Source organism: Scyliorhinus canicula, chromosome 2, assembly GCF_902713615.1.
Source record: "Scyliorhinus canicula chromosome 2, sScyCan1.1, whole genome shotgun sequence".
NCBI lineage: Eukaryota > Metazoa > Chordata > Chondrichthyes > Carcharhiniformes > Scyliorhinidae > Scyliorhinus > Scyliorhinus canicula.
Genome location: NC_052147.1, coordinates 52305739 through 52331953, shown reverse-complemented (window position 1 = coordinate 52331953; position 26215 = coordinate 52305739). Strand labels below are relative to the sequence as shown.

The following is a 26215-nucleotide window of genomic DNA, read 5'->3' as shown; positions in this document are numbered from 1 at the left end:
CTGGCGTGGTGCCAAAGGCCGTTCACGCCAGACGGCGGAGTGGGAATCACTCCGGCACGGGCCTAGCCCCTCAATGTGAGGGCTTGGCCCCTAAAGGTGCGGAGACTTCCGCACTTTTGGGGCGGCCTGACGCCGGAGTGGTTCACGCCACTCCAACACGCCGGGACCCCCCGCCCCGCCGGGTAGGGGAGAATCCCGGCCCTTGTATATGGTACACACTGTTGCTACTGTGCATCAGTGGTGGAGGGCGTGAATGTTGAAGGCCGTGGATGGGGCGCCAGTCAAATTGGCTGCTTTATCGTGGACGGTGTTGGGCTTCTTGAGTGTTGTTGGAGCTGCACTCATCCAGGCAAGTGGAGATTATTCCATCACACTCCTGACTTGTGCCTTGTAGATGGTTGGCAGCATTTGGGAAGTCAGGAGTTGGATTCGTCTGGCTGAGTCAGGCTCCTGGACAAATCAGTTGCTCCCAGACCTGGATACACTGGTAGACATTACCTTTGGAATATAGCATGAACGATTGGAAAGTACAAGGGACAGGATGAGCTGCTGCAAGAGTGAGGAAGAGGAGGGGGAGAATTGTTCTCAACAGGAGGCCCTGTCTGCCCAGGCTGTTCTGGGAGCCATTCTTCTATCTGAACCTCAGTAAGAAACAAACGCGAGGCCTCTGCACTTATAAAGGAAGGTTAGCGCTCGGCAAGGTTGGTATTTCCAGTGGCTATGAAGGTGCGGCCATGAGATTGTATGCAGCTGTCTCTTTACAGGCTGAAGCTATTTGCAACATCTCACAGCTTTCTGTCCACTGTAGAGTGAGGAAGGTCACTGATGCTCTCTATTGAGAGTTAACTACATTTCATCCGTTTCAGCCAGATGCCATAGCAACTGAAAGAATTGTGTTTGGTGAGGCTTGGATGAGAAAATGTAAATTCAGAACAAACCAATTCAGCCTCTCCGACTGACATAAAACAGGGCAAGATGTGTTCCGGCCATGCAAGTATTTCCTGCCTAATTTTCCTCTCCGCTCTCTATTTGGGAAACGCCTATAGCTCAGGGATAAACAGATTAATCCTCCCAATGACACGTCAGAAATCAACAATCTTTCATTGTTTAGTCCTCTCCCTTTTACCTCACAGAGTTTTGTCTTTTATGCTCATGTGGCGGGGAGCTGAGGGGAACCTCGGTGTCCAGACTTCCGGCTTCAGTCGTGAAGCTGGAATTTGGACACCGCCCAAAAATTGCCAGCCCGGCAGGGAAGTGAGTGGGCCTTGGGATCTCTCCCCCCCCCCACCCCCCACCCACCTTGTGATGAGAAGAGGTGACCTTGGCAGGCTGGAACTGGATAGAGCCTGAGGCCTGGAGTATGGACCGAAGCAGAGGGGACAGCACCTGAAGCCCAGGCCACAGGCTGGAGAAACTGGGGAGACCAAAAACTGGGGAGACCAAAAACCAGAGAGAGAAAGAGAGAGAGAGAGGAGGGCAACACCAAGGAGCAAGGGCCGAAGTCCAAGGCTGATGAGTCACAGTGTCGAGGAGTCAAGGCCACAGATAAGGCAGACCAAAGTCTCTGATGGCGGAGGGGGAACCGAGAAGTGGAAGTGGAGCGGGCAACAGCTGCGGAAGACCTAGTCAGACGGCCTGGACAGCACCACTGAGTTTGAGAGGCCACAGGATGAGGGAGGTCCCCTTTGTGTCAGTCAGACAAGGAAATCTGGTTCATGTGGTTACAGGTAGTTAGCAGTAGGAATTCCACCAACTGAGCTCTGCTATCTGGCTGATCAGAGATCATGAGTTAAACTGTTGACGGTATCCTCGTGTATCTGGAGTGTCGGCTATCAATACCCATTGTAAAAATGTCATTCTTCTCAGTTTAGCTTTTCCATTCATGTTTATAAATAGTTGATGCCTGTGGAATAAAGGGTCCTTCTTTTATAATCCATGTGCAATACATGTGCTTGAATCCCATGTTCCACTGAACGTCTCCCTGTCCCATCCCCCACTGATTGGAGGAACTTCTACCTCAGTGTTTCATGGACCGGTTTCTCAGAATCACACAACACCAAGAGCTCTTTCTTCTCTTCATCGTGGCTGATTTTGGTATTGATAAAATTAGCAGTCGGTGGTCATTTCCTACCCCACCCCAGATATCTGAATTACGTAGCAGTGAATGGTGACTACAGGGGTATGTCGAAGGGCCAAGTACAAAATAGTTTTGCTTGATGAAGGTCAGATAGAGCAGTAACATTACCATTGGGTGGGAATCCAGCCACAGCTGTTTAAATAATGCTCTGTTCAAACAAGTACATAAGAAACAGGAGCAAACCATACACTCCCCCTCGAGCATGCTCTGCTATTCAATACGATCAGAACTTATCTTATGCCCCAACTCCACTTTCCTGTCTGTTCCCCAAATCCCTTGATTCTAGATGAGCAAAACTGTCTATCTCAGCTCTAAATATATTCAATGGCGGACCACCCACAATGTTTTGGAGTCGAGATTTTCAAAGAATCATAACCTTTTGAGTGAAGAAATTTCTCCTCAACTCAGTCCAATATCATTGGCTCCTTACCCTGAAAGTGTGCTCCCATTGTTCTAGATTTCCCAATCATGGGAAACAACCTCTCAGTACCTCCCCATGTCAAGTCTTATGTACTTTTCAGTGAGATCACCTTCATTCTTCTAAACTCTAAGCAGTATCGGCCCAATTTGTTTAGCCTTTCATCATAAGAGCCAATAAAGTGAATCTTCATTTTGTGGCCTCCAGTGCAGGCCTGCCCTTTGTTGCATCTATGTATTGCAGCTTGTAACCTTCCAGTTAATCAAAATAAGCCCTAAACTCAAGCTACACAATATGTATGGATGGTACCCACACTATTAGGCAACCTGATATCTTAGATAACAGTGCTGAGCTTCAATAGCCGGCCCATGATTCACAGGCCATAGAGGTAATGGATTCTAGTGGCTCAGCCTCTAAATGGTCTCTTCAGACCTATGAAAAACTGTGACAGGAAATACTTCAATTTGTTTTTTAACAGGAAATGCTTTCAATTTTATGTCTGTAAAAAGCCTTGAATTCAGTAACTATAAATGCTATGGGTCTATAAATGGAATGAAAGTCTGCATCTATTAAGCAGTGATCTATTATTCTAGCAAAGTGGAAAATACTATTCAGTTGCTGAGGACTTTTGTTTTCTAAGACATGGGCCTGCATTTTTGCGAGTGGTGTTGTCTCCGGAGACATTAGAAATGATGCCAGGATGCGATTCTGGAATCCCCACCCTATTCCAGTTTCTGGGAATTTCTGTCATCCGAGGAAAGGGTGTGTGGAGAGAGCTTAAATGCTGCATTTCTGACCCAGCAGGCACGGTTGCTGGGATGGGTCTCTCCTAACCCTGTCCCTGCAATTCTCTTGATGTCTGGCCGGCTTCCACACAACTCGTGGTTCACAGCTCCTCAGGGGAATCATGAACCATAGACTGGATTTGGAACCTTCTGACAGGGATGTTTAAACGGTCTTACCATCTCCCCTTCAAATCCCCCATGCCCCACCTGTGCCTATATGCCCCCTCATTTCTCCCATGCCCCTAAATTCCTTCCATATGACTTCCATTATCTCCAAGCCCCTTCAATGAGAGGACATGGAGGATGCAGGAGTATGGAAGGGGTATTGGCATGATGTAAAAGGGCCTGGGTGTCATAGAAGAGACATGGGATATATGAGGGGATATGGATGGAGCATGGGGCATAGAGGGGGCATGGGGCAGAGAGGGGTTATGGAGGCACAGAGGAAGCATGGGAAAAGGAGGCATAGAAGGGGCATCGGGCATAGAGGAGGGCATGGGGCAGAGAAGGGTTATGGAGGCATAGAGGAGGCATGGGAAAAGGAGGCATAGAAGGGGCATAGGGCATAGAGGGGGGCATGGGAGATATGGAGAGGTCATGGGGGTGCGAGGGGTGAGGGCTAGAGGTGGGAGGGAACACTTTTATAAGAGGCAGATCTGTTGGGTCGAGATGATTCCCAGCTTGAGCTTCCCGCCTCCTTCACGATAATACGACCCAAAATGGAATGCCCTAGCATAGATTTCACACATATGAAATCGATAGCTGAATAGGCGGTTTTACTTGGAACATGGGCCAGACAGGTTTTGGTCAAAGGCTTGTTTCCAATTGCGTTTGAGCCTTATTTCCATGAAAGCATGTTAGCAGCAGACACCAGCCAAGCTTTCCAATGCAGCTCTTCCATTGAGGCCTTTGCGAAATGGGGCTGCTTTAGTGTTGACTCAACCTACTCTCCTGTGAGAGAGTGGAAGCAAACGCTGTGTGTATGTGTGCTGGCCGTGGGGGTGGTGGTGGTGGTGGGTGGGTTGGGGGGGGGTAGGTGTGGGGACGGATTGGTAAGAGCTAGCAGTACCATTTGCAGAATAGTGGGAGACCTGTCTCCTGGTCTCCTGACCAATATTTATTTATTCCTCAACCAACACCACTCAAACAAGTAATCTGCTTGCTGTTTGTGGGACTAGATCAGGGGTGTCAAACTCAAATACACAGTGGGCCAAAATTAAAAAATCGGGACAAGTCGAGGGCCAGACTGGGTTCAATGTTTTTTTGCAAAACTTATTGAAATGAACTTATTGAACCTGGAACTAATAAAGCTTAGGTTATTGCCTACAAAAACAACATTAAATATTAAATAAATAAAAAAATGAGTTGCATTTATTTCTTATTGCTTTATCTGGAGCTTTTCCAGAGTAATTTCTAATGAAAACATTTTTCCACAGGCCAACACTTTGTGATTCACACTATACCCGAATAAACTCGGCATCAGCCATATCATACGCCATAGGCGCTTCAATTGCTGGGGCCAGCTTTAATAGTAATTAGATATTATTAGGGCAGCACGGTGGCCTAGTGGTTAGCACAACCGCCTACGGCGCTGAGGTCCCAGGTTCGATCCCGGCTCTGGGTCACTGTCCATGTGGAGTTTGCATGTTCTCCCCGTGTCTGCGTGGGTTTCGCCCCCACAACCCAAAAATGTGCAGAGTAGGTGGATTGGCCACGCTAAAATGCCCCTTAATTGGAAAAAATAATTGGCTAATCTAAATTTTTTAAAAAAGTAATTGGATATTATCTCGCGGGCCAAAGATAATTCCACCGCGGGCCGGATTTGGCCCGCGGGCCTTGAGTTTGACATATATGGACTAGATGGTGCTACCGTGCTTCCCAATCAGTACAGTAGCTACACTTCAACACTGCTTCATTGGCTGTAAAGTGCTTTGTGATATCCACGAATCATGAAGGACAGTACAGAAATGCAAGACCTCTCTTTGGCAGGGCCGGCCCAAGGTACCGGCAACTCGGGCAGTCGCCCGGGGCGCCACGTGCTAGGGGGCACCAGAGACTCGGGTCTCGCGCATGCGCAGTTGGGCCGGTGCCAACCAGCGCATGCGCGGTGGCCGCCCTCCCCCAGGGCGGCCCCCTCCGCCCTCCCTCCGTCCGCCTCGGCCCGGCCCCCCCCCCCGCCGCCGCCTCGGCCCCGCCCTAGGGCCGGCGCTGCTCTTTGGTCTATGTTCTGGACTGCACTGATATCCTGGAACTCCATAATTACCTGGTCTTTGAATTTTCAGTCCATAGAGTTCCAATGTTTGTCCCTGCTCACGGCCCATTAGTTGTCTTTTATAGAGCAGACAAAAGTGCCACGCTTAGAATTCAATGGTGAAAACCTGATACAATAGATTTTCCTGAGCTCATTTCCATGGGGCTGGGGGAGGGGTTGGGTGGGGGGGGTGCCGTAATTGGTGGTGTGCACCAAAGGGATTTGGTCTGAAGCCCTGACAAATTTCATGACCAGACCTCAATTCTGATCGCTCGGCAACTTTTGAACATTCTGTCAGTTGGAGTACGATCCATGTCCCTTCTCCTCACAGTTTTAGAATAACAGTCTGTTACTGTAGTGCAGGCATTTTTGGAAGGTTATTGTAAAGTAGCTGTGTGATGAAGTGCGTTTGTTGAAAGACGTCTTCTCACAACTTATAAAATCTAGCCAATTTGACAAGTTAAAATCTACTTAGAAAATGACAATGATTAATGTTCACCAACTTCCACAACAACATTCATTTTGATGGGTGCTTTAATAGAGCAACTGGTTCATTTACAAAGGCTTTATACCAACAACCATGCTTTTTTGATAGATCTTACAATTCTGCATAGTATGTGCTTTTAAAAAATCCTTTAGCTGACACAATCCAAATCACATTGAATTAGATTGAGCTCGTGTTACTGTTGGTCGTTGTGTCAAAACTAACTGATTATACTGTCAAAGCAAAGTACACCTTTACCTCGGAGTAATTCTTCTCCACTGATAATGCACTTATGTATTATTTTAAGATTACCCTCAGCCTTTTGTTCTGATGTCGAAAAATAGCTACCATTGTAATAATCAGAAATAGCTTCCAGCAACCATACACTTTGGGAGATGTTTTACTGCATGATGGCGAGAACAGATTGTACTCATTGTTCTAAATATGACATAACTTGTTCTTGCCTGGTGAATTTATCATCTCGGAGTCAGTGACCATATTAACAGCAAGGCATGTTTAACTGCTTGCATGGAATATCAGAGGCTACGAAGCCAGAATTTTGAAGTATCTGTGCAATGTTTGCTCTATGATATGCAATTATTAAGTACCATTTATTTTAATGCTTTTGTAGGTTCAGTCCAGTGTTTAAAAGAGGCTGAGGCAGAGCCTGGGAAGCGTGATTCTGTAAGTAATGCATTAAAAAAAATCTATGAAGTACACTTTCGGGCCAAATATGTTGGGAGGGTTTTACCAGTGGCCGGCGGCAAAATCGCAAAACGCGATTGGGCGGAGAATAGCCTCCGACGCCAAAATCGCGGTACACGGTGTTTGACGCTAAAGTGGGATCCTCTGGCGCCCCGAAAATGGCGTAAATGCGGCGCTCGATACATGGCGTTCAAACACCGTTGGAATATCATTAGCAGGCTGACCCTCTATTTTCCGGGGCTTCTGTGATTTACCGCCGCCAATGGGCCGAGTTCCCGATGGCGCAGTTCACTTGTGGTCTCAGTGGTCGAGAATCTGGCGTGGTGGCTGCGGTCTGTGTCCAGCGCCGCCACAGTCACCCGGGAGCCGTGCTGCTGGCCGAGGGGGCTTCTGTGAGGGCTGGGGGCCTGGTGGGAGGTGGCCAGGGGGTGGCCAAGGGGGCAGTATTTGGCAGGGCCGGCGCCATGTTTTACAGCACGACCGTTGCAGGCCGACGCTGTGCGCATGCGCGGCCACGGGCCCGGCCATTCTCCAGGCGTTTATATCGAGCGAGCCGGGAGTTTCACAAGCTGCGGCTGCTAGCCCCTAACTGGTCGCAGGATCAGTGAGGGTTCAGCACCTATTTTTCCATTGTAAAACGCCACAGCTCCTCTGCTGACTTAGCCTCAAAAACAGTGAATACAGTCTGTTGTTTTTATTGGAGGTCTGTGTAGTACACTGGATCTTTGAAGTAGTTTTCAAAATGAAACTTGGGATTTATTAAATGCACCATCATGCAATTTCATGGTAAAATCTGAAACCAAAAATTGAAAGAAATCTTTCTAATTTGATTGTATCACATTCATTGAACAGATATCCATAATAGTATTGCTCTATTGTGTTACATTCAGCCATTAGTTAATTAGATCTTTAACATTTAGATCTTAGTACAAAGTGTTGCGATGGCTGGGAAACTTAAAAACGTAGATGCAAGCAGAATAGTGTCAATAAGTGGAACGTTCATTTCTATTCCATTGTAAAATATAAATGTTTCGTTTGAAGGAATCCATTTCAAGATTCGGCTTATAAGCTCATTATAAAATGTTATATTGAGGTTTTACTTTTTGAGGCTAAGTTAATATTTCATTTAAAAGTATTGATTTCATTTGTAATTCCTTCTTTCACAGGTATGTGAGCTGCCAACAGAATTTGTAGAAACTGTTAGACCAAGGCCTCAGGGGTCCTCACCAGTCTATGATTATTCACTAATAGAGGAATACAAAGGCAAAAAGGTATGTAAACAAATGAGAAGTTGCAACAAAAATGCTAAAAGAAATTCTGGGCGTTATATGCAATTTGGCATTGGATGAAAAACGATAGGCTGTCTGACTACTATCCCCTGAGGTATGTTTTCTGTGAACGCCACTCCGTCTGGGAATCGCAGATTGTGGAATTCTCTGCACCACCCCATCCCAGACCACCCTGTCCCGATCAAGCTGAATCCTGGAATTGTTTTGCGCCGATGTGTTTTTGCCTGTTTGAAACCTTAGCTCCCTCTGTCATTCAGAAAGAACGGCTGGATTTCCAAAGTGGGAGCTGAAATTAGGAAATTCCCATACTCAGCGGATCCACCTTAGTTCGACTCAATTTTCACCCCGGGAAGTGGGGCCTTCCCGACTCCTACATTTTAAAAACCCAGCGCGACATTTTTAGAAACTACTTTCCTTGCACTCTTGGCCAAAAGTTCAATTAGAATAAAGACTGACGTGATGGTGTTTCAGATTTTGGGCGGGATTTAACTGAATGGGAACAAAGTCCCATAGCAAACGGGTTTAGCCGCATGTTTCCTGGCACTCACAGTGCCAAGAAACACGAAGCTACAAAACATGACTCATGTTAGATAAGGGGTCTCAACGGGGAACGCGCAGCCGAGGTTGCACATCGCCCCGTTTTGTACACCGAGGAGCTCAGCTCACAGGAACTCCTCATTGTAGCAAAAGCTTGGGAAGCCATTTTTAAATTTGCTAAAATTTTCAGATGTGCTAAAAACTGATCCAGCCCATAATGGGCGGGATTTAGATTGCAGGGTCACACGAGATTGCGTTAGATCTTGCAAGGCGTTGAGAGCTGAGTAACTCCCGGGAGCGGAGTGTCCCTGCTTTTATCGGCCAGCCTACGCCACGGCGTACTGCCTTTCGGGTGCAACGTGGCCATTAAATCGTGCCTTTTTTCTTTTGTATAGGTGTACAGAATTATATAGCACAGGAGGAGACCATTTGGCCCATTGTGCTGATGCCAACTCTTTGAAAGAGCTATCCAGCTAGTCCCACTGCTATTTCCCCATAGTCATACAAAATTATACCTATCAAGTATTCATACAACTCAATTTTGAATATTTCTATTGAACCTGTTTACATCAGCCAGATTCTGCATTCTACTTCATGACAATTCACTGCAAGAGTTTTTATTCTTATGTTGCTTCTGTTATTTTACCAATTACCTTTTGTCTTCTCTGGTAACTGACTCTTCTGTGACGGGAAACAGTGGCCTGGATTTTCATCCCCAAGGTGGGGAGGGAGAGTAGGGAGAATTCCCAGCTCGGCCCTCGTACTTTGGGGGGAAAAGTGCCCACCAAAGCCGGATCCTCAGTGTTCAGGCACAGTTGCGGCTTGGGGTTGGACCAGCTGACCTGGGAAGAAGTGAAGAGGCACCCACAGGGACTGCCTGGTGCTGAGGTGAACTTCAGTGCTGTTTGTCCCAGGGGAATAAAAACACAAAGGCCTTCCATCCCTCACTCCTCACAGTCCCTTCACCCTTCAAATACTCCCCATCCCCCATCTATGCTATGTCATGCCCCCACCCATGCCCTCAGGCCCCTCATACCCCTCTGCTAAGCTCTGCGCTTCTACCTATGACCCAGCCTCCTATGTTCCCAGACCACATACTGAGGATTGGCTGAGAGCTCAGAAATTTATTTGAATAATAGAACACCTGCACTCCAAAGGGAACCTTGACAGCTCTGGCTCTCTGATCTCTGTGGACAATATCACAATATTTGTTTACTTAAGTCAAGTGTTTGTGGCTTGTGGGTTTTGAAAATTCAAACGGCCTGAATGGATAGCACTATTGTTAAAGCATAAAGAAAAGTCATCAAAGAATTAAATTTTTTCAAAGGTTTTACTTTACACATCCTACTTTACACTGCTGTGTTCATTGGTTCTAGAAGTGTAATAAGATTGTGGTAGATCTGATAGCAACCTCAAATCTGCATCCTACCTACCCAGAAAAACATATCACCATAGGTTTTGATGGCATAGCTGCCCTTGAGAGATTTTCCACCCTGCCGATACAGTGCACATCAACGGAAGATGGCTGCTACAGATGGAGGTGATCCATCCTGGTGCTGCAGTGCCAAGGACAGTAGAGCCCAATTTAAAAGTCGGGAGGTGTCTTTATGGAGGTGGTGCCTGAGAAGAATATTGGTTGTAGAGAGAGCACTGTCTTTGGTGGAAGCCAGCTTCAGCACAGTTGAGTTCCTGCTGCATGCTCTCACGTCCATCTTGAGGAATTGAGGTGAGGAAGAAGAGGAATCAGTGAGGAGCCCAGTTGTGTCCAATGTCCCCAGTGAGGTGGTAGAGATGTTCCCAGCTGAGTTTAAGAACTAGCTGCCATATCTCGGAAGCCTGAATCGAGAGGATGAGGAGCTTGGATTTGATGGAGCTCATTAAATCCTGCCCCCTAGGCCTGGGGTTGTGTTGGCCTTCTGACTTCTGATTCTGTGTGGTCCTGACCTGCTGTCAGTCGGTGGGGAGGTGGGGTTTGGGTTGCCTAAGCCAGCTGGGCCGTTCCCCCGCTGCTGGAGCCTAGATAGTCGGCCGCCTGGGTTTGCACGTGTCAGCACATTGGAATGAATGAGATTCATGCTCCATTCGTTGGAATGCTTGGGATATCCTGAAGAGTGCTCTCCGTTTCAGATTCTCCTTTATCCTAGATGTCTACTTTCTTCATGCACCAGTAGGGTGGTCTTTATCCTGGTGGCTGCCTCATTTCTCAGTTGTTATCCCCGGATGTTACCCCCTGATAATCATGTGGTTCTTGGTTAATGTTGTCAATTCATTCATTTGAAGGGAAGTAAATGTTTTAGGTGGGATGTCCTGTGCTGTTGGTTATGCTGATTTAATAAGGTTTCATCGTGTGAGGCTAAATATTGAGTTTGGATTTTGTGCATAGTTTCTTTATCCTATTATATTCTTGGGAGGAGGATGAACAGTGCTGGAGTGGGGAAGGGGTGGAAAGTGTGGGTGCGAAGGTTAGACTTGTCTTCGCTATGTTTGAGGAATGTCCCCTACGGTCAGGGGTTATTTTGGTTATTTTAGTTTGGGTTCCACTTTTTTCTTCTTCAGGCTCAGGTAGACCTGGTATATTATCCTGTTGAGGCCTGGCGTTTGTTGGACTCCACTTTGGGAGAGTTGTTGGTTTTGTCCTGATGTGGGTCTCCCTCCATATCTGTTCTATTGTTATCAAAGCTCTTATGCATGAAGGCGGTTGGAATATCCTTTATCTAGTGGTAGGTGACGTTTAGCGGAGTGGTCCCTCTCAAGAGGGTTTTTCATTTTTCCATTCTCTTTTCCCATTGGGGTGTGGGATGTTGGAATGTGTATTCAATGGTTTGAGAAGGAAGAGAGGTTCGTGTCCTGTATTGGACTGAAATGGCTGAACCAGAGGATGTAGGGACTGAGGTGTCAGGGGACTCCTTGGAGCCGTTTCTTCAATCCTTCTTTTTTCTTGTTGCCGGTGTTGAGCTTGGTCAGGCTTGACATTACAGTCAGTATCCTGTTATCCCTTGGAGGGAGCAGGGCAGGGGGGGGGGGGGGGGGGGGGGGGTTACGACCTTGGGGCTTTTGTGGGAGAGTCTGGCGTGGGTAAGTCCACATCTGGAGAAGTGAAGGATGGGGAAGGGTCCGAAGGCTTGTCCAGATATTATCCTTATTTCTCTGAGGAGTTGGATGGGGCCCACTTGGCAATTGATTGGCCAGTTCTTGTCTAGTGTTAATATCTTAGGAGGTGGTTGTGGTTCCGAGGAACTAGTTGTGATAGTTATTGTTCGTCTTTGGGTGACCTAATCCTTTCTTTTTTCGAGTGGTTGTGGGGGAGGGGTGGTAGTCTCGTGGTTCGGTGGGGGGGGGGGGGGGGGGGGGTGCACAGCGAATTGCCCCTCCCTCCCTCCCAGTTTGGGGGTCACTCCGATGACCCTCCTGTCCTAGAATGGGATCAGTTTATACTCTTTTTGGTTCTTGGCTCCATGATATCCTGTTGTTCTATTGAGGGGGCGGGGGGAGGGGGTACTTGTGCTGGTGGTCTGGTGATCTGTTTTGTCCTTTTATCTGGGACTAGGAGATGGGATTATGGAAGTTCAGGTTCTTACTCTTGGCCATTGTTCTTTCTCTCTTTTTACTTCTTCCATGGGAGACCCGAGGCTGAGCATTAAGATTTCGTTCTGCCCATCCTCTCTTGTCTTTGTTATTTTGCCTTCTCAGTGGTATAGGATGGCTGCCTGTTGTGGTCTGGATCTGGAGAAGAGTTTAAATTGCGCTTTAAGAGTTAGTCGATTCCCCTTAGCACTGGGGTTCTTGGGATATTGTTTTCTTCTTCTCTCATTTTATTTTGTAGTTATGGGTGAGATGTAGGTCTATAATGTTGCCAGAATCCTGTTTTGGTGCAGATAGGTCATTTATCTGGAGAAGGAACTTGTTGGGAGTTTTGTCCCTTATTCATCTGGTCTGATTTGTTCCCAATTATGTAATTACTGTTGTTTTGTGCTGTACCTGTTGTACATTGACACCTATAGCTATCTTACTGCAATCCTGCTTTTGGTTATTTGCTGTTGTGAATTCTTTGTAAAAATTTAAAATCCTAATAAGTACATTTTTAAAAATATTGAAAGACTCCGCTCCACCACCTTTTCAGGAAGAGAGTTCCAAAGACTTAAAACCGTTTGGGTGAAAAGATTTTGCCTCATCTGCATTCTAAATGGGTGAACACTTATTTTTAAACAGTGACCCCTATTTCTAGATTCTCCCACAAGAGGAAACATCCTCTCCACGTCCACCCTGTCAATACCCCTCAGGCTCGGAGAATCCCGCCCAGTATTACAGTATCCTTTTAAAAGAAATTACCTTCACTCAATCTTCGAACATAATCAAATGGACGTCAGGTAAAATGGCATTCTCTGTTGACTCCTTGGTCTTCTTACCTTTTCTTCCAACAAGGTGTTGTCCTCACCAGCATTCTGCTTGGTGATTAACCTAAAAACAGTCCTTTTCCTTTGCTTGCCACAGCAGCACCTATTGTTGGTCTTCTTCCTCAAATCTCTCTCTCTGACTGTCTCTGAGAATCGGTGAGCCTCTACACAGCAGGACCAGCTGCCTCCTCCTTTGTGACCTGATGTAATACTTGAACCTTATTCGATTCAAGTTCCTGTCTCCACAACAAACAGGCCATTTGGATTTAGTGTGAGATCACATCCCACGCACAAACGGCTCCATCTTACTTTGAATTAAGAGACTGTTTAAAACAGAAGCATCTCATAAATATCGGCCTTTTCCCATTTAAATCTGCATACTGTTACAGGCAGGAGGGGGGATTAATTGAAGCAGCCCCGATTTCTCCCCTCACTACCCATCCGTAAACAGAAAGGTGTTTTTGATTTCTTATTTCCCCCTTTATGAGTGCTGACGTATTTTCCCCACCCCTTCATTTTGGAGTGTTCCAAACCTCTATCAATAATTCCACAGCAAACTCAAGGTAAAATCAAGTAAGAGGGTTGGTTTACTTTTCACACACACAAATTTCAGGAAAGGGGTTTTGCAGTGTTCGACTCCTTTACACAATTACAATAAAAAAGGGATAAAGGAAAGAAAGGAGTACAGGACAAGACCACGATAAAATAAGAGTTATGGTTTTATATATGTCCAGAGTCCAAAATCAAAAGTTCAATGGCGTATTACTTCAGAGGGTAGTCGGCTTATGGTTGCAGAGTGATCCGTCTTTCCGTTTGCCAGGATTCTACAAAGGGAGAAGGCACGTAGAAATCAATTAGTTTTGAAGGCACAAATACAGATGTTTCAATGTTCCAGTAGTTCCCAGTGTAGATAGATCCAGGCAATTTTAAACCTAGTCATGGTCTCTTTCTGCTGCTACCTGTGAGATGGTAAATGGTAGTCAGGGACATGCTGCTTGCCTGGAGGGCCGCTTCTCTTCTGAGGTCAAACAGTGATTGCCTCAGTTCCTCACAGCAATATTACAGGTTCTAGCAGCTTGGGGGAGGCCATGCGACATAACTCCCACTTCTTCTCCTGGACGTTGGACAAAGGGTGGATTTTCCCAGATCTGGAATCTTGAGATGTTTAATAGAGGAGTCAGGGTTTCTTTTGTCCTTTAAGACACAGAGTCTCCGGTGGCCAGAATTCTTCTTTAGAAATGTAAAAAGGCTTAATGCAGTTCCAGGAAGATGAACTAGCCCAGTTTTCAGAGACGGCCATGACTTCCCAGCCCCGCCGTGATGGAACCTGCCACTGGAGAGTCGGTGGCCCAGCCAAAAGTCCACTTACTTCTGGCAGAACCAGATGATCCCGTTGTGGGCAGAGCCCAAAAATCCTGCGCAACAAGTCTCTGATGTTTGTCTGAAGGTTAGAAATTCCTCTGGTATGAGTCATATTGTCGCCTTAGTCCATTTAAAAAGTACAATCATATTTTAATTGTTGCTAGGTTGATATAGAGATATGTATTCCTTCCTGTCCTATGTCCGAGCAAAATACGATCATCTTGGTTGCCCTCTGTTCACTCTCTAATGGCTGTACTCTCGATCATGGAGCATAGATCATAGAATTTACAGTGCAGAAGGAGGCTATTCGGCCCATCGAGTCTGCACCGGCCCTTGGAAAGATCACCCGACTTAAACCCACATCTCCACCCTATCCCCACTACCCCGTAACCCCACCTAACCTTTTTGGACACCAAGGGCAATTTTAGCATGGCCAATTCACATAACCTGCACATCTTTGGACTGTGAGAGGAAGCCAGAGCACCCGGAGGAGACCCACACAGACACGAGGAGAACATGCAGACTGCACACAGACAGTGACCCAAGCCAGGAATCAAACCTGGGACTCTGGCGCTGTGAAGCAATAGTGATAACCACTGTGCTACAGTGCCACCCTAGATGGGCATCTAACAACTTCTACTACATGATGAACATATCCTTTCCTTTCATTTATTCCCCTCTGTGCCTTTGATGCCAATCCCAAAAATTATGAAGAATTTCAATTCAGCTTCCAAGATATTCTTTCCAATAAAAAAAAATTCCCTAAATCACAACGCTTTGTTCTTCCACCAAAAATAAATGCTATTGGTCAGATTGTGATTCATCTGGCTTTATCCAGCAGCAAAAATTAAAACCCTACCTTCCCTTGGCTTTTCACATTATAATTGCAGCCAGATCAGTAGCATTTGGTACCTCCCAGAGGAGAATTATTTTTTACGCCGTAAAATTTAAATGTAAAAGCTTCAACCAACTGTTGTATTTATTTTGCTATAAGTAACTATATGTCAAGTAACCTTTGCAAAACGTGGGAAAAGGCTGGAGGGTGTAAGGTCTAATAGCCTCATTTCTTGTTCTAGTTCACACCCAGTTTGTGTTGCTGCTTGTTTGTCTTTTCCCTTGTCTTTTTGTCTAAGAAGGTCAGCAAAGGAGCAAGAAAATTCAAGATGCAGGAAAAGGCATTTTATCATAGAATTTACAGTGCAGAAGGAGGCCATTCGGCCCATCGAGTCTGCACCGGCTCTTGGAAAGAGCACCCTACTTAAACCCACATCTCCACCCTATCCCCATAACCCAGTAACCCCACCCAACACGAAGGGCAATTTTGAACACTAAGGGCAATTAAGCATGGCCAATCCACCTAACCTGCACATCTTTGGACTGTGGGGGGAAACCGGAGCACCCGGAGGAAACCCACGCACACACGGGGAGAACGTGGAGTCCACGCAGACAGTGAAACAAGCCGGGAATCGAACCTGGGACCCTGGAGCTGTGAAGCAATTGTGCTAACCACCATGCTACTGTGTTGCCCTGTTGTGATTGCTTCTCACGAGCTAACACAAGTGCCAGTTGGCAGCAGACTCAGTTGTGACTCAGACAGGTGTAGATTCTGTGGCAGTTTCAAGTGTCCTGAGGCACTTCAATGCCATACCCAGGATGTCCTGCATTATCAGGTATTTTTTAACATCTGTTTTCCTGTTCAGTTGGGATTGTAGGGTCAGGGAGGTCTCTCTGGCGCCCAGGCCAATCTTTCTCTCCCAATCAACGCCACCAAAACAGACCAGGTGGCCATTTGTTCATTTGTGGCTAGTGTGGTTCTGCTGCAAATTTCCAAACATCAAGATAATGATTGCACTTCAAAAACAATCTATTGATTACAGGGCACACTTAACGAAGGCAAGGATGAGACGGTTTTATCCGGGGGTGGAGGATAGCTTCGAGCAGTGTGGGTGGGGCCCAGACAACCATGTCCATATGTTCTGGTCCTGCCCAAAGTTGGAGAAATTTTGGGTTATCGTTTTTCAGCACCATGTCTGAGGTCCTACGTGTAGATTTGGAGGCTGCTCCCCTGGAGGCCATATTCGGAGTGTCAGACCTGCCATAGTTGCAGGCCGGTACGGGGGCAGATGTCTTAGCCTTTGCCCTGTTGATCGCTCGCAGGCGGGTCCTGTTGGGGCAGAGTTCAGCTTCTCCTCCCTGAGCCGCGACGTGGCTGGGGGATTTAATGGAGTTCCCGTATCTGGAGAAGGTGAAATTCACTCAGAGGGGCAGATGAGGGGTTCCACCAAAGGTGGGGTGTGTTTGTCTTACATTTTGGGGATCCGTTTGCCATCAAGGGGGACAGCGTTAGTTCAGGGGAGGGGGGTGCTGTTGGGGTTGGGGTTATTTGTTGTAAAAATGGTAAACTGTTGAAAATCTGAATTAAAATATTTTTCCAAAAAAATCCATTAATTTTAAAGTGCTTACGGATGTTTCTGGAATGTGAACAAAAACATGGTTATTAGTGGAAGGATGATTGGAGTGGCTACAGGAAATAAATAGGTTCAAGTAACTCCCTCTTCCCAAAAGATTCCCAATATCCAACTATTTTTTCTTAAATACATGCTGGTGTTCACTAATTATCTGGCTTAAAACACAATCAGAATTTGTGCTGTGTCTGAAAACTATTTTTGGAAACTAAATTTCCTTTTGTAGTTTAGCAGTTGCCACATTTGCGATAAGTAAAAATTAGGTTCCAAAATTATCCATAATGTACATGGCTTTAAAAAGGTTTTCAAGCTTGAGTTGGTTTAAAAATGTTCATCCCACCTTAAGATGTGCTGAAATCTTTAGATCAGCACTTGTCCCAATACTATAAATCTTCACTTCCTCCACATGTAGCGCACAGTGGAAGCAGTGTGTACCATCTATAAGATCAGCAACCACATCCAGATTTCTTCAAGAGCACTTCTCAAACCTGGGACTTTGACAGCCCAGAAGGACAAGGGCAGCGGGAGCATGGGAACACCACCACCTGCGAGTTTTCTTCCAAGTCACATACCACCTTGACTTGGAAATACATTGCAGTTACTTTATCACTGCTGGGTTAATATTCTGGAATCCCCTACCCAACTGGCATACCAGCTCACCAGCATCTTTTTAAGAGAAATTGAGGATAGGCAATAAATGCTGGTCTTATCAGCAACGCACAAAACCCACAAGCAAGTAAAATAAAGGCATTAGTTTTACCTCTTTCTGGGGCATGGGTGGAATGTATATCAAAATGTATCAGCCTGGATTTTATGGTAGAACTCACAATGAGACGATCAAAGCTCACCAGTATTAAGTAATATGTCAACCAGAAACTTCCAGTGAGTACACATGAGCAGTTAAATGTGGAAATCAGGAAGTTGCTATTCAGGTTGCTCTCCAACAATTGTGATATGCTGCTATTTCTCCCAGAATTAAAACACATGGGAAGGTTTGACGTTGTGGCACTTACCAATTAGATACCCACTAGAAAAGGATAACATTTGCCCATTCAAGTATGAGTGAATCTTTAACAGTGAAATTACTCACAACATCCACTCTGACATCAAGAATTTACATTTGTAAGTGTTGACCCTGCGTTTTGTCAAAAAGTAAGTATGCTTGGAGGTTTAAAAGTTTAATTTTGTTCACTTTTCTTTTTACATATTGTACCTCTTTCTTTCTTTGAATCTCACTTTTATTTCACTCTATTTTGCTTTTAGTGCATCATTTTTTATTGAATTAAACATTCTCACTCACACTTCTTGATTTACATGTGGCTCTACGTATTTTTAATTTGAGTGTTGCCAAAAAGAGAGACATGCTGTCGAAGCTTTCATCTCATCAGGACTATTCTGATGAGTACAAGATAAAAAACTTCAACAGCATGCCTCTGTTCTGGGGCGAAATTCTCCGAACCCCCACAGGAATTCTCCGCCACCCGGGAATTGGCGGGGGCAGGAATCACGCCCCCCCGATCGGCGAGGCCCCTGCGGCGATTCTCCGGCCCGCGATAGGCCGAAGTCCCACCGCTGGGAGGCCTCTCCCGCCACCGTGGTTTGAACCACCTCTGGTGGCGGCGGGATCGGTGGCACGAGCGGGCCCCCGGGGGGGGTGCGGGGCGATCAGACCCCGGGGGGGCCCCACGGTGGCCACGCCCGTGATCGGGGCCCACCGATCGGCGGGCGGGCCAGTGCTGTGGGGGCACTCTTTATCTTCCGCCACCGCCATGGCCTCCACCATGGCGGAAGAGAATCCCCCAGCGCGCATGTGCCGGTGGTGACGTCAGCAGCAGATAACGCACCGGCGCATGCGCGAACCGTCGAAGGCCTTTCGGCCGGCCCCGACGCCAGGCGGCGGGCGTCAAAGGCCACTGGAGCCGGTTTGGGCACCAGTCGGCGTGGTGCCAACCGCTCTGGCGCGGGCCTAGCCCCTCAATGTGAGGGCTTGCCCCCTAAAGGTGCGGAGAATTCTGCACCTTTGGGGAGGCCTGACGCCGGAGTGGTTGGCGCCACTCCGCTACGCCGGGACCTCCCGCCCCGTCGGGTAGGGGAGAATTTCGCCCCTGATGTTTAAAGACAAAAAGCTACAATAGCATGTCTCTGTTCTGATGAGTACAAGATAGAAAGCTTCAACAGCTCATCTCTGTTCTGATGAGTACAGGGTAAAAAGCTTCGACAGCCTGCCTCTCCTTTCAGCAAAATTCAAGTTTTGTACTACCAAGTAACAGTTTTGAATTTGATTGGATGAGCAGACACACCAATGTTTTTCTGTGACACAAGCCCAGAGGGCGCCGTGTTGTTTTGGCTCTCTGATAACGGCAAATTCCAGTGTAAAAACCCACAGAAGGTCTGTGGGCAAAGTGTAAGTGCAATACACAGTGAGCAACCTTCATTCGCTGCTGACTCCTGAAGAGAGAACTATAAATAAATATTAAAAGAAATTTAGAATGGGGTAATATCGATTATAATATTGAAAAGTCTTCAAATACAGGTCTAAATCTTTCACGCGTTGGGTGTGCATGCTTGTTGGGGGGGGGGGGGGGGCAGAAGCAGGTGCAGAATGCAGTTCCAGCCGTATTTGGCCCTAGAACACCATTTAACGCTAGCTGGAAAATTAAGGGGCAGTCATTGTGAAACTCTGCCCTTTGTTTACAGTTCCTTGTGTGTCCTGCAGCAATATCAGATTCAGAAGCAATGCCGGCAGACCCTGGCACTACAGCGTCACAATTCCGCCATTCCCATTCAGCTGGGGTTACCTGAATCCAGGATCCATCCCCATAATTCCAGATTCTTTTGCCATTCAATATTCCAGCCTCCAGATAGCCAAACATTCAAATTCCTTTCTGCAGTATTTCCAAGCCCTAGGACCATCTACAGATAGCCCACAACTGTTGTTAATCCCGAAGACCTTGCTGAGCTGATTGTCAGAATTCAAAATTGCCTTTGTGCTGCTAAACTGCAGAACTATCCCCTGCTAAACTCCAGAATCTCACTCCCTCACACACGCTGCCAAAGTCCGCGAACCATATTAGCTTTGACCCTTGCAATCCGAACTAGCAGGTGCCTACTTCCTCTCTGACATATCTTTTCTCCCGTCATTCTGTGTATCCTGCATTTCCTTAAAAATAGGGGATGGCAAACACTGGGTGTACAGGTAAAGTCCATCGATTTATGCCGTTCACAGATTGAATAGGATTGAATCTACAATGCACCGGGCAAAAATCTCAGAAAACCGTGGAGGCCAATTTGTGTTTCTGTTTTCAAAGGGGATTTGGGAGGCAGAGGATTGAAGATGATGGTACACCACTCACTGCCATATTCCCACTGACATTCGCCAGTTTAAAACTGTCCCACTCACAATTTATAAATCAGGATCCTATCCTGCATCTGGACCCCTTGAGATACCAGTATGCTGTGGAACTGCTCGACCGGCAATCCTTGAGCTTCCAGCTGCAGAAGCCAAAGAAGCTGCCACCTGAAGATGAAAGTTCAATGATGCTGCTTCCTAAAGATGCCTCCAAGAAGAGTTGTCCTTCCATCTACAGGATTGTTTAACTCGAGATTTGTTTCAATGCACGTCCTATTAGATTTCATGATCAAATCCTTGAAAATTCTCTCTCATCGTAACCAATTACTGGATTTTTCCATTGCAGGTGCCGGAGGAGATACCACATGAGGCATTTGACGACATCACAGACCTCAAAAAAGATTTAGAAATTATGTCAAAGAAACAATTATCCACAAACATGAGTCGGGAAGTGGTAGGTTTAATTTTCTTTGCCGTCGATGGCTTAAAAAGCTTTCGTTTATGTAACTCAAAGATCAAAAATGAAAACTACCAGCTGCACCACTTGCAGGGATTTGCATTTTCTTCATGTTTCTTTTCAGGAAGAAAAGGAAGAAGACATTGTGGAAGTGCTGGTGAACACGGAGGCTGAAGTAGGTGCGACTGGTTTCAGCGTTAAAAGTGGTGAAAAGGAGGGCATATTTATCAGACATGTCCTGAAGGAGTCTCCTGCTGCAAAACGCCTCAGCATGAGAGAAGGTAAAATGTGAAAAACCTACCCAGATATTCACTGAGTACTGCAGAAAGGTTTAAAAGGATTTACGGTTTAAAAGGTTTTCAGGTTTAAAAGGCTTTAAGGTTTAAAAGCTTTTAAACAGGAGCTTAAAAATTAATCTCAGTTTCTCTGGGTTGGGCAGGAGCAAAAATCAACCAGTAATCCTTTTGCTTTTCATAACCTAGTGACCTCTGCTGGAAAGTGCCAGTGGTAAGAGTCCAGCTGCATGCTGATGTGCGAATACTTTGACTTACATAGCAAGCACATTGAAGACCAGCTTTAAGAACTAAAGCAAATGCTGGGAATGTCCTTCAGAATACCCCCACTCAACAGAGGATTAGATCCCACCCTGACACACATGTAAATGGGGCTTCCACCAATATTTGTCTTAATTCATTCACAGGATGTGGGCATCGCTGGCTATTTATTAAATCAGGAGAACCCTGAGAAAATTTGCAGCAATCATCTTTAGGAACAAAATGCTAAATGTTTTTACTTTGTTATTATATCATGGAATTGCTCTTTAGTCACTAGCGTAGAAATATTAGCTGATAAGTGTTTAGTGCATCCAGATTACATTTCTTAGTTCATGCATAGGTTAACATCTGTATGGAACAGCAAACAAAGGAATAGCATGCTGTTCATCTGCTAATATAACCAGCAACCATTTCCAGGCTAATGTTGTGGAATAATAGCAAAAGGACATTTAACCTGTTCACCTTCATTTCTTTGCTATTTTGTTTTAAATGGATTAACGTCTCTGCTAAAAAGCAGGAGAAAGAATTTAATGAGTGCACCCATTAAGGATTGATACAGAATCTGTCAGCATCCTGCTATAAAAGTTCAGAAGACTGAATGGATGACGTAAAAATTACAATTATTTGTAAAACGCACAAATATATTTTTGCTTATTAGAGATTCATAAAATTATTCATGATCGTAGTCTGTGAAAGTCTGACTTGTGCGATCTATTTTAAAGAGAATTTGAAATCATTTTAGGTGGCAATGTTAAATCCAATGTATAGATTACAGTTGGTGGAATACCTCCTAACCCTCCAGATGCATCTCCACATGGACATAATGTAGAAAAATTGTTTAATTGCACAGTTCAGGATACCAAAGTCAGTTTACTGGAGGAACTGATGGAATTTTGGAAGTGAAGCAATTGTTAGAATTTTCAATGCTGTAGTAGTTTCGTTAATATTAATTTTGGGCAAATGCAATTCATAGCAGCTAAATTACAGAGAAATGATATGTTAACACTAATATGGGGCGGCACAGTGGTTAGCACTGCTGCCTCACAGCGTCAGGGACTCGGGTTCAATTCCGGCCTTGGGTGACGTCTGTGTGGTTTGCCCGTTCTCTAATGTCTGCGTGGGTTTCTTCTGGGCGCTTCGGTTTCCTCCCACCGTCCAAAGATGTGCAGGTTAGGTGGGTTGGCCTTGCTAAATTGCCCCTTAGTATCTAGGGATGTGTGGGCTAGGAGGGGTTACGGAGTTGCAGGGGATAGGTTGCAGAATATGGGGTGGAGGCCTGGGTAGGATGCCCTTTCAGAGGGTCAGAGCAGACTTGATGGGCCGAATAACCTCCTTCTGCACTGTAAGGATTCCGTGATTTCTATAACATTATAGGCTGAAGTCCCGCTGGTTCTTTGCCAGTCCCGCTGGCGTAGATTAGACTAGGTCCCTTACCGGCGAGACCTAGTGGCGGGGGCGGGCTCCGGGGTCCGGGGGGGGGGGGATGCGGGGCGAACTCGCCCTGGGGGGTGCCCCACGTTGGCCTGGCCCGCGATCGGGGCCCACTGATCCATGGGCGGGCCTGTGCCGTGGGGGCACTCTTTTCCTACGCGTCGGCCGTGTGAGCCTCCGCGATGGCCGACGCGTAGGTGAACCCTCCCTGCGCATGCGTGGGGATGACGTCAGCAGCCGCTGATGCTCCTGCGCATGCGAGGGCTTGTGCCGGCTGGCAGAGTCCCTTCGGCCCCGGCTAGCGTGGCGCCAAAGGCCTTCCACGCCAGCCGGCGGTGCGCAAACCACTCCGGTGCCGGCCTAGTCCCTGAAGGTGCGGAGGATTCCGCACCTTTGGGGCGGGCCGACGCCGGAGTGGTTCACGGCACTCCACCCTGCCGAGACCCCTGCCCCGCCGGGTACGGAAGAATCCCGCCCCACATCTGAGCCATAATTTTATTCAATAGCAAGATCTAAACATGTTGCACTTATATAAGTCTTTAAGAAATAATAAATTAGTTAATTGTATCAAAGGAAAACCCTGCTATTTATATCAAGTAACGTATTTTCAATTTAAATCAGCAAGTCCACTCATTGAAGAATATCATTGTCACGTAGACATAGACTCTGTTACTGCAACATTACATTTGGTTATGTAGCTTGAATAATACTGTGTTTCTACTCTTGCTCCCACTATGATGGTAACAGTTCTAATTGTAAAATTGCATGGAATATGGTTTATAAATTGTTTGTAAAGTTTAATATTGCCTTATAGCTGAATTTGTGCAATCTATCCGTATTCATGGAAGAACTCCCTCAATACTGCACTGAAATGTCAGCTTATATTATGTGTTCAAATTGGGGCTTGAACCCACTGTCCTCTGAGGCAGAGGCAAGAGTGCTATTACCTCAGGCAAGCTAATACATAGTCAAGATTATTATATGTTTATAAAAATAAATTTAGAGTACCCAATTATTTTTTTCCCCAATTAAAGGGTAATTTAGCATGGCCAATTCAACTACTTTACACATCTTTGGGTTGTGGGGGTGAGACCCATGCAAACATGGGGAGAATGTGCAAACTCCACATGGACAGTAACCCGGTGCCAGGATCGAACCCGGGTCCTCGGGGCCGTGAGGCAGCAGGGGTTATTATATGTTTCCATTACTTGGAGAAACAAATCATATTTTGACAGCAGTTACAAGAGTTCCCATTCTTATTTTTGTTTTAGTTGTGCCAAATGCAGTAAGGGTTACCATGACAGACAATGCTTTAAGTAAGCAACTTTGCCAAAGATACTGAAAGATTAAAAATAATTTCAGGGTCCAATCTCTCTGTAACCAGATATATGTTTGTTTTGTCAATCAGGTGACCAACTGATCAGTGCTACAATTTACTTTGATAATATCAAATATGAAGACGCACTCAAGATTTTGCAGTACTCAGAACCGTACAAAATGAAATACTGTTTGAAACGAACAATACCTAGTCCAATAAGATCTGAGGCAATTGAATTAAAAGGAAGAAAACCTATTGCGGTGGGTCTATTTTCTGTCAGAAATTAAATGTTCACTCTCTGTACTGCTAATATTATTTTCTTAGGAACGTACTTCAAACAATATTGTTAAGCATACTCCTTTGGAAAATTTTTAAAAATCATTCGTGTTCTTCAGGTAAGGAAATCTCCCATCTTCACATGGTCCGGCCTACATGCGACTCCAGACCCACAGCAATGTAGTTAATTCTTAAATGCTCCCTGAAATGGCCCGGCAAGACACTCAGTTATATCCCAATCACCAGAAAGTCTATAAAGAATGAAACCGGGTGGACCACCCAACAGCGACTGAGGCACTGTAAACGACAATGGCAGACTCAGTTCTGTTGACCCTGCAAAGTACTCCGAATAATCTGGGTGCTTGCGCAAAATTGGGAGAACTGTCCCCCAGTCTAGCCAAACAACAGCCTGACATAGTCTTACTTGCAGAACCATAATCTTACAGATAATGTCCCCGACACCAGCTCCGCTGGCAGGACAGACCCAGCAGAGGTGGCAGCACGGTGGTATACAGTCAGGAGGGAAATGCCCTGGGAGTCCTCAACATGAACTCTGGACCCCTCGAAGTCTCATGGCATCATCATCATAATAATAATCTTTATTGTCACAAGTAGGCTTACATTGACACCGCTAGGAAGTTACTGTGAGAATCCCTTAGTCACCACACTCCGGCGCTTGTTCGGATACAACCCAGCTAATTACTGGCCTATCAGTCTACGCGCCATCATCAGTAAAGTGATGGAAGAGGTTATCAACAATGCTCTCAAGCGACACTTACTCAAAAAGAACATGTTAACTGACGCTCATTTTGCATTCCACCAGCATTACCCAGCTCCGAATGTCATTACAGCCTTGGTTCAAACATGGACAAAAGAGCTGGACTCTGGGGGTGAGGTGAGAGTGACTGCCTTTGTCATCAAGGCAACATTTGACTGAGTATGGCTTTAAGGATCTCTTTTCTTCTTTAAGGAGAAGAAAATTGGGAATCAGGGCAAAACCTCTGTCAGTTGGAATCATAGCTAGTACAAAGGAAGATGGCTGTGGATATTGGCAGTCAATCATCTCTGTCCCAGGATATCACTGCAGGAGTTCCTCAGGGTAATGTCCCAGGCCCATCATTATTAATCTGCTTCATCATTGACCTTCTTTCCATCATGAGGTCAGAAGTAGCAATGTTCACTGATGATTGCCCAATGTTCAGTTCCATTTACATCTCAACAGGCACGGAAGGAGGGCACATCCTAATGCAGCAAGACTTTGATAATATCCAGCCTTTAACTGACAAGTGATAAGTAACATTCATGCCACACAAGTGCTACGCAATGACCACCTCCAACAACAGAGAATCCAACCATTGCCCATTGACATTCAATGGCATTACCATTGCTGAGTACCCTACTCCTTATATCCTTGAGCTTACCTTTGGCCAGAAATTGAACTGGAATAGCCAATGAATACTTTGGCTACAAGAGGTCAGAGGTTATGAATCCTGCGGCAAGTAGCTCCCCCACTGACTCTACAATAGTTGTACACCAACTACAAAGCACAAGTCAGGAGTGTGATAGAATATCCTCGACTTGCCTGTTTGAATGCAGCTCCAATAACACTCCAGAAGCTCAACTACATCCAGGACAGCGCAGCCCACTTGACTGGCACCCCACCCTCAAACATTACTTCCCTCTACCACTGAAACACAGTGACAGCAGTGTGCACCATCTGCAGGAGCACTCAGAGTCCTCAGACAGCACCTTTCAAACACACAACCGTTCCCGACTAAATCAGGCTTGTCCAATCTTTTTACTTCTGGGGCCATATTTGCATGCAGATGACTATTTTGAATGTTACCTCCAACGCTGGCCGGGTAGCATTTTATGGCTGGCGGTGGTGGACTGGGGAATGGGATCGGACCTGGCGTCACTCCCATACACACATTCAGTCACTCCCACACACACACTCAGTCACTCCCACACACACACACACACACACTCAGTCACCCCCACAC

At 46.0% G+C, this 26215-nt stretch overlaps 1 protein-coding gene across 1 annotated transcript in view; it reads left to right on the top strand.

Moving 5' to 3' along the window:
- LOC119962248 (neuroblast differentiation-associated protein AHNAK-like) overlaps positions 1-26215 on the top strand; it is a 158644-nt gene that overhangs the window by 95717 nt on the left and 36712 nt on the right. Inside the window, 5 exon segments of the mRNA XM_038790238.1 lie at positions 6707-6759; positions 7947-8051; positions 20523-20630; positions 20758-20914; positions 24027-24196. Coding sequence (XP_038646166.1) covers positions 6707-6759; positions 7947-8051; positions 20523-20630; positions 20758-20914; positions 24027-24196 — 593 coding nt within the window.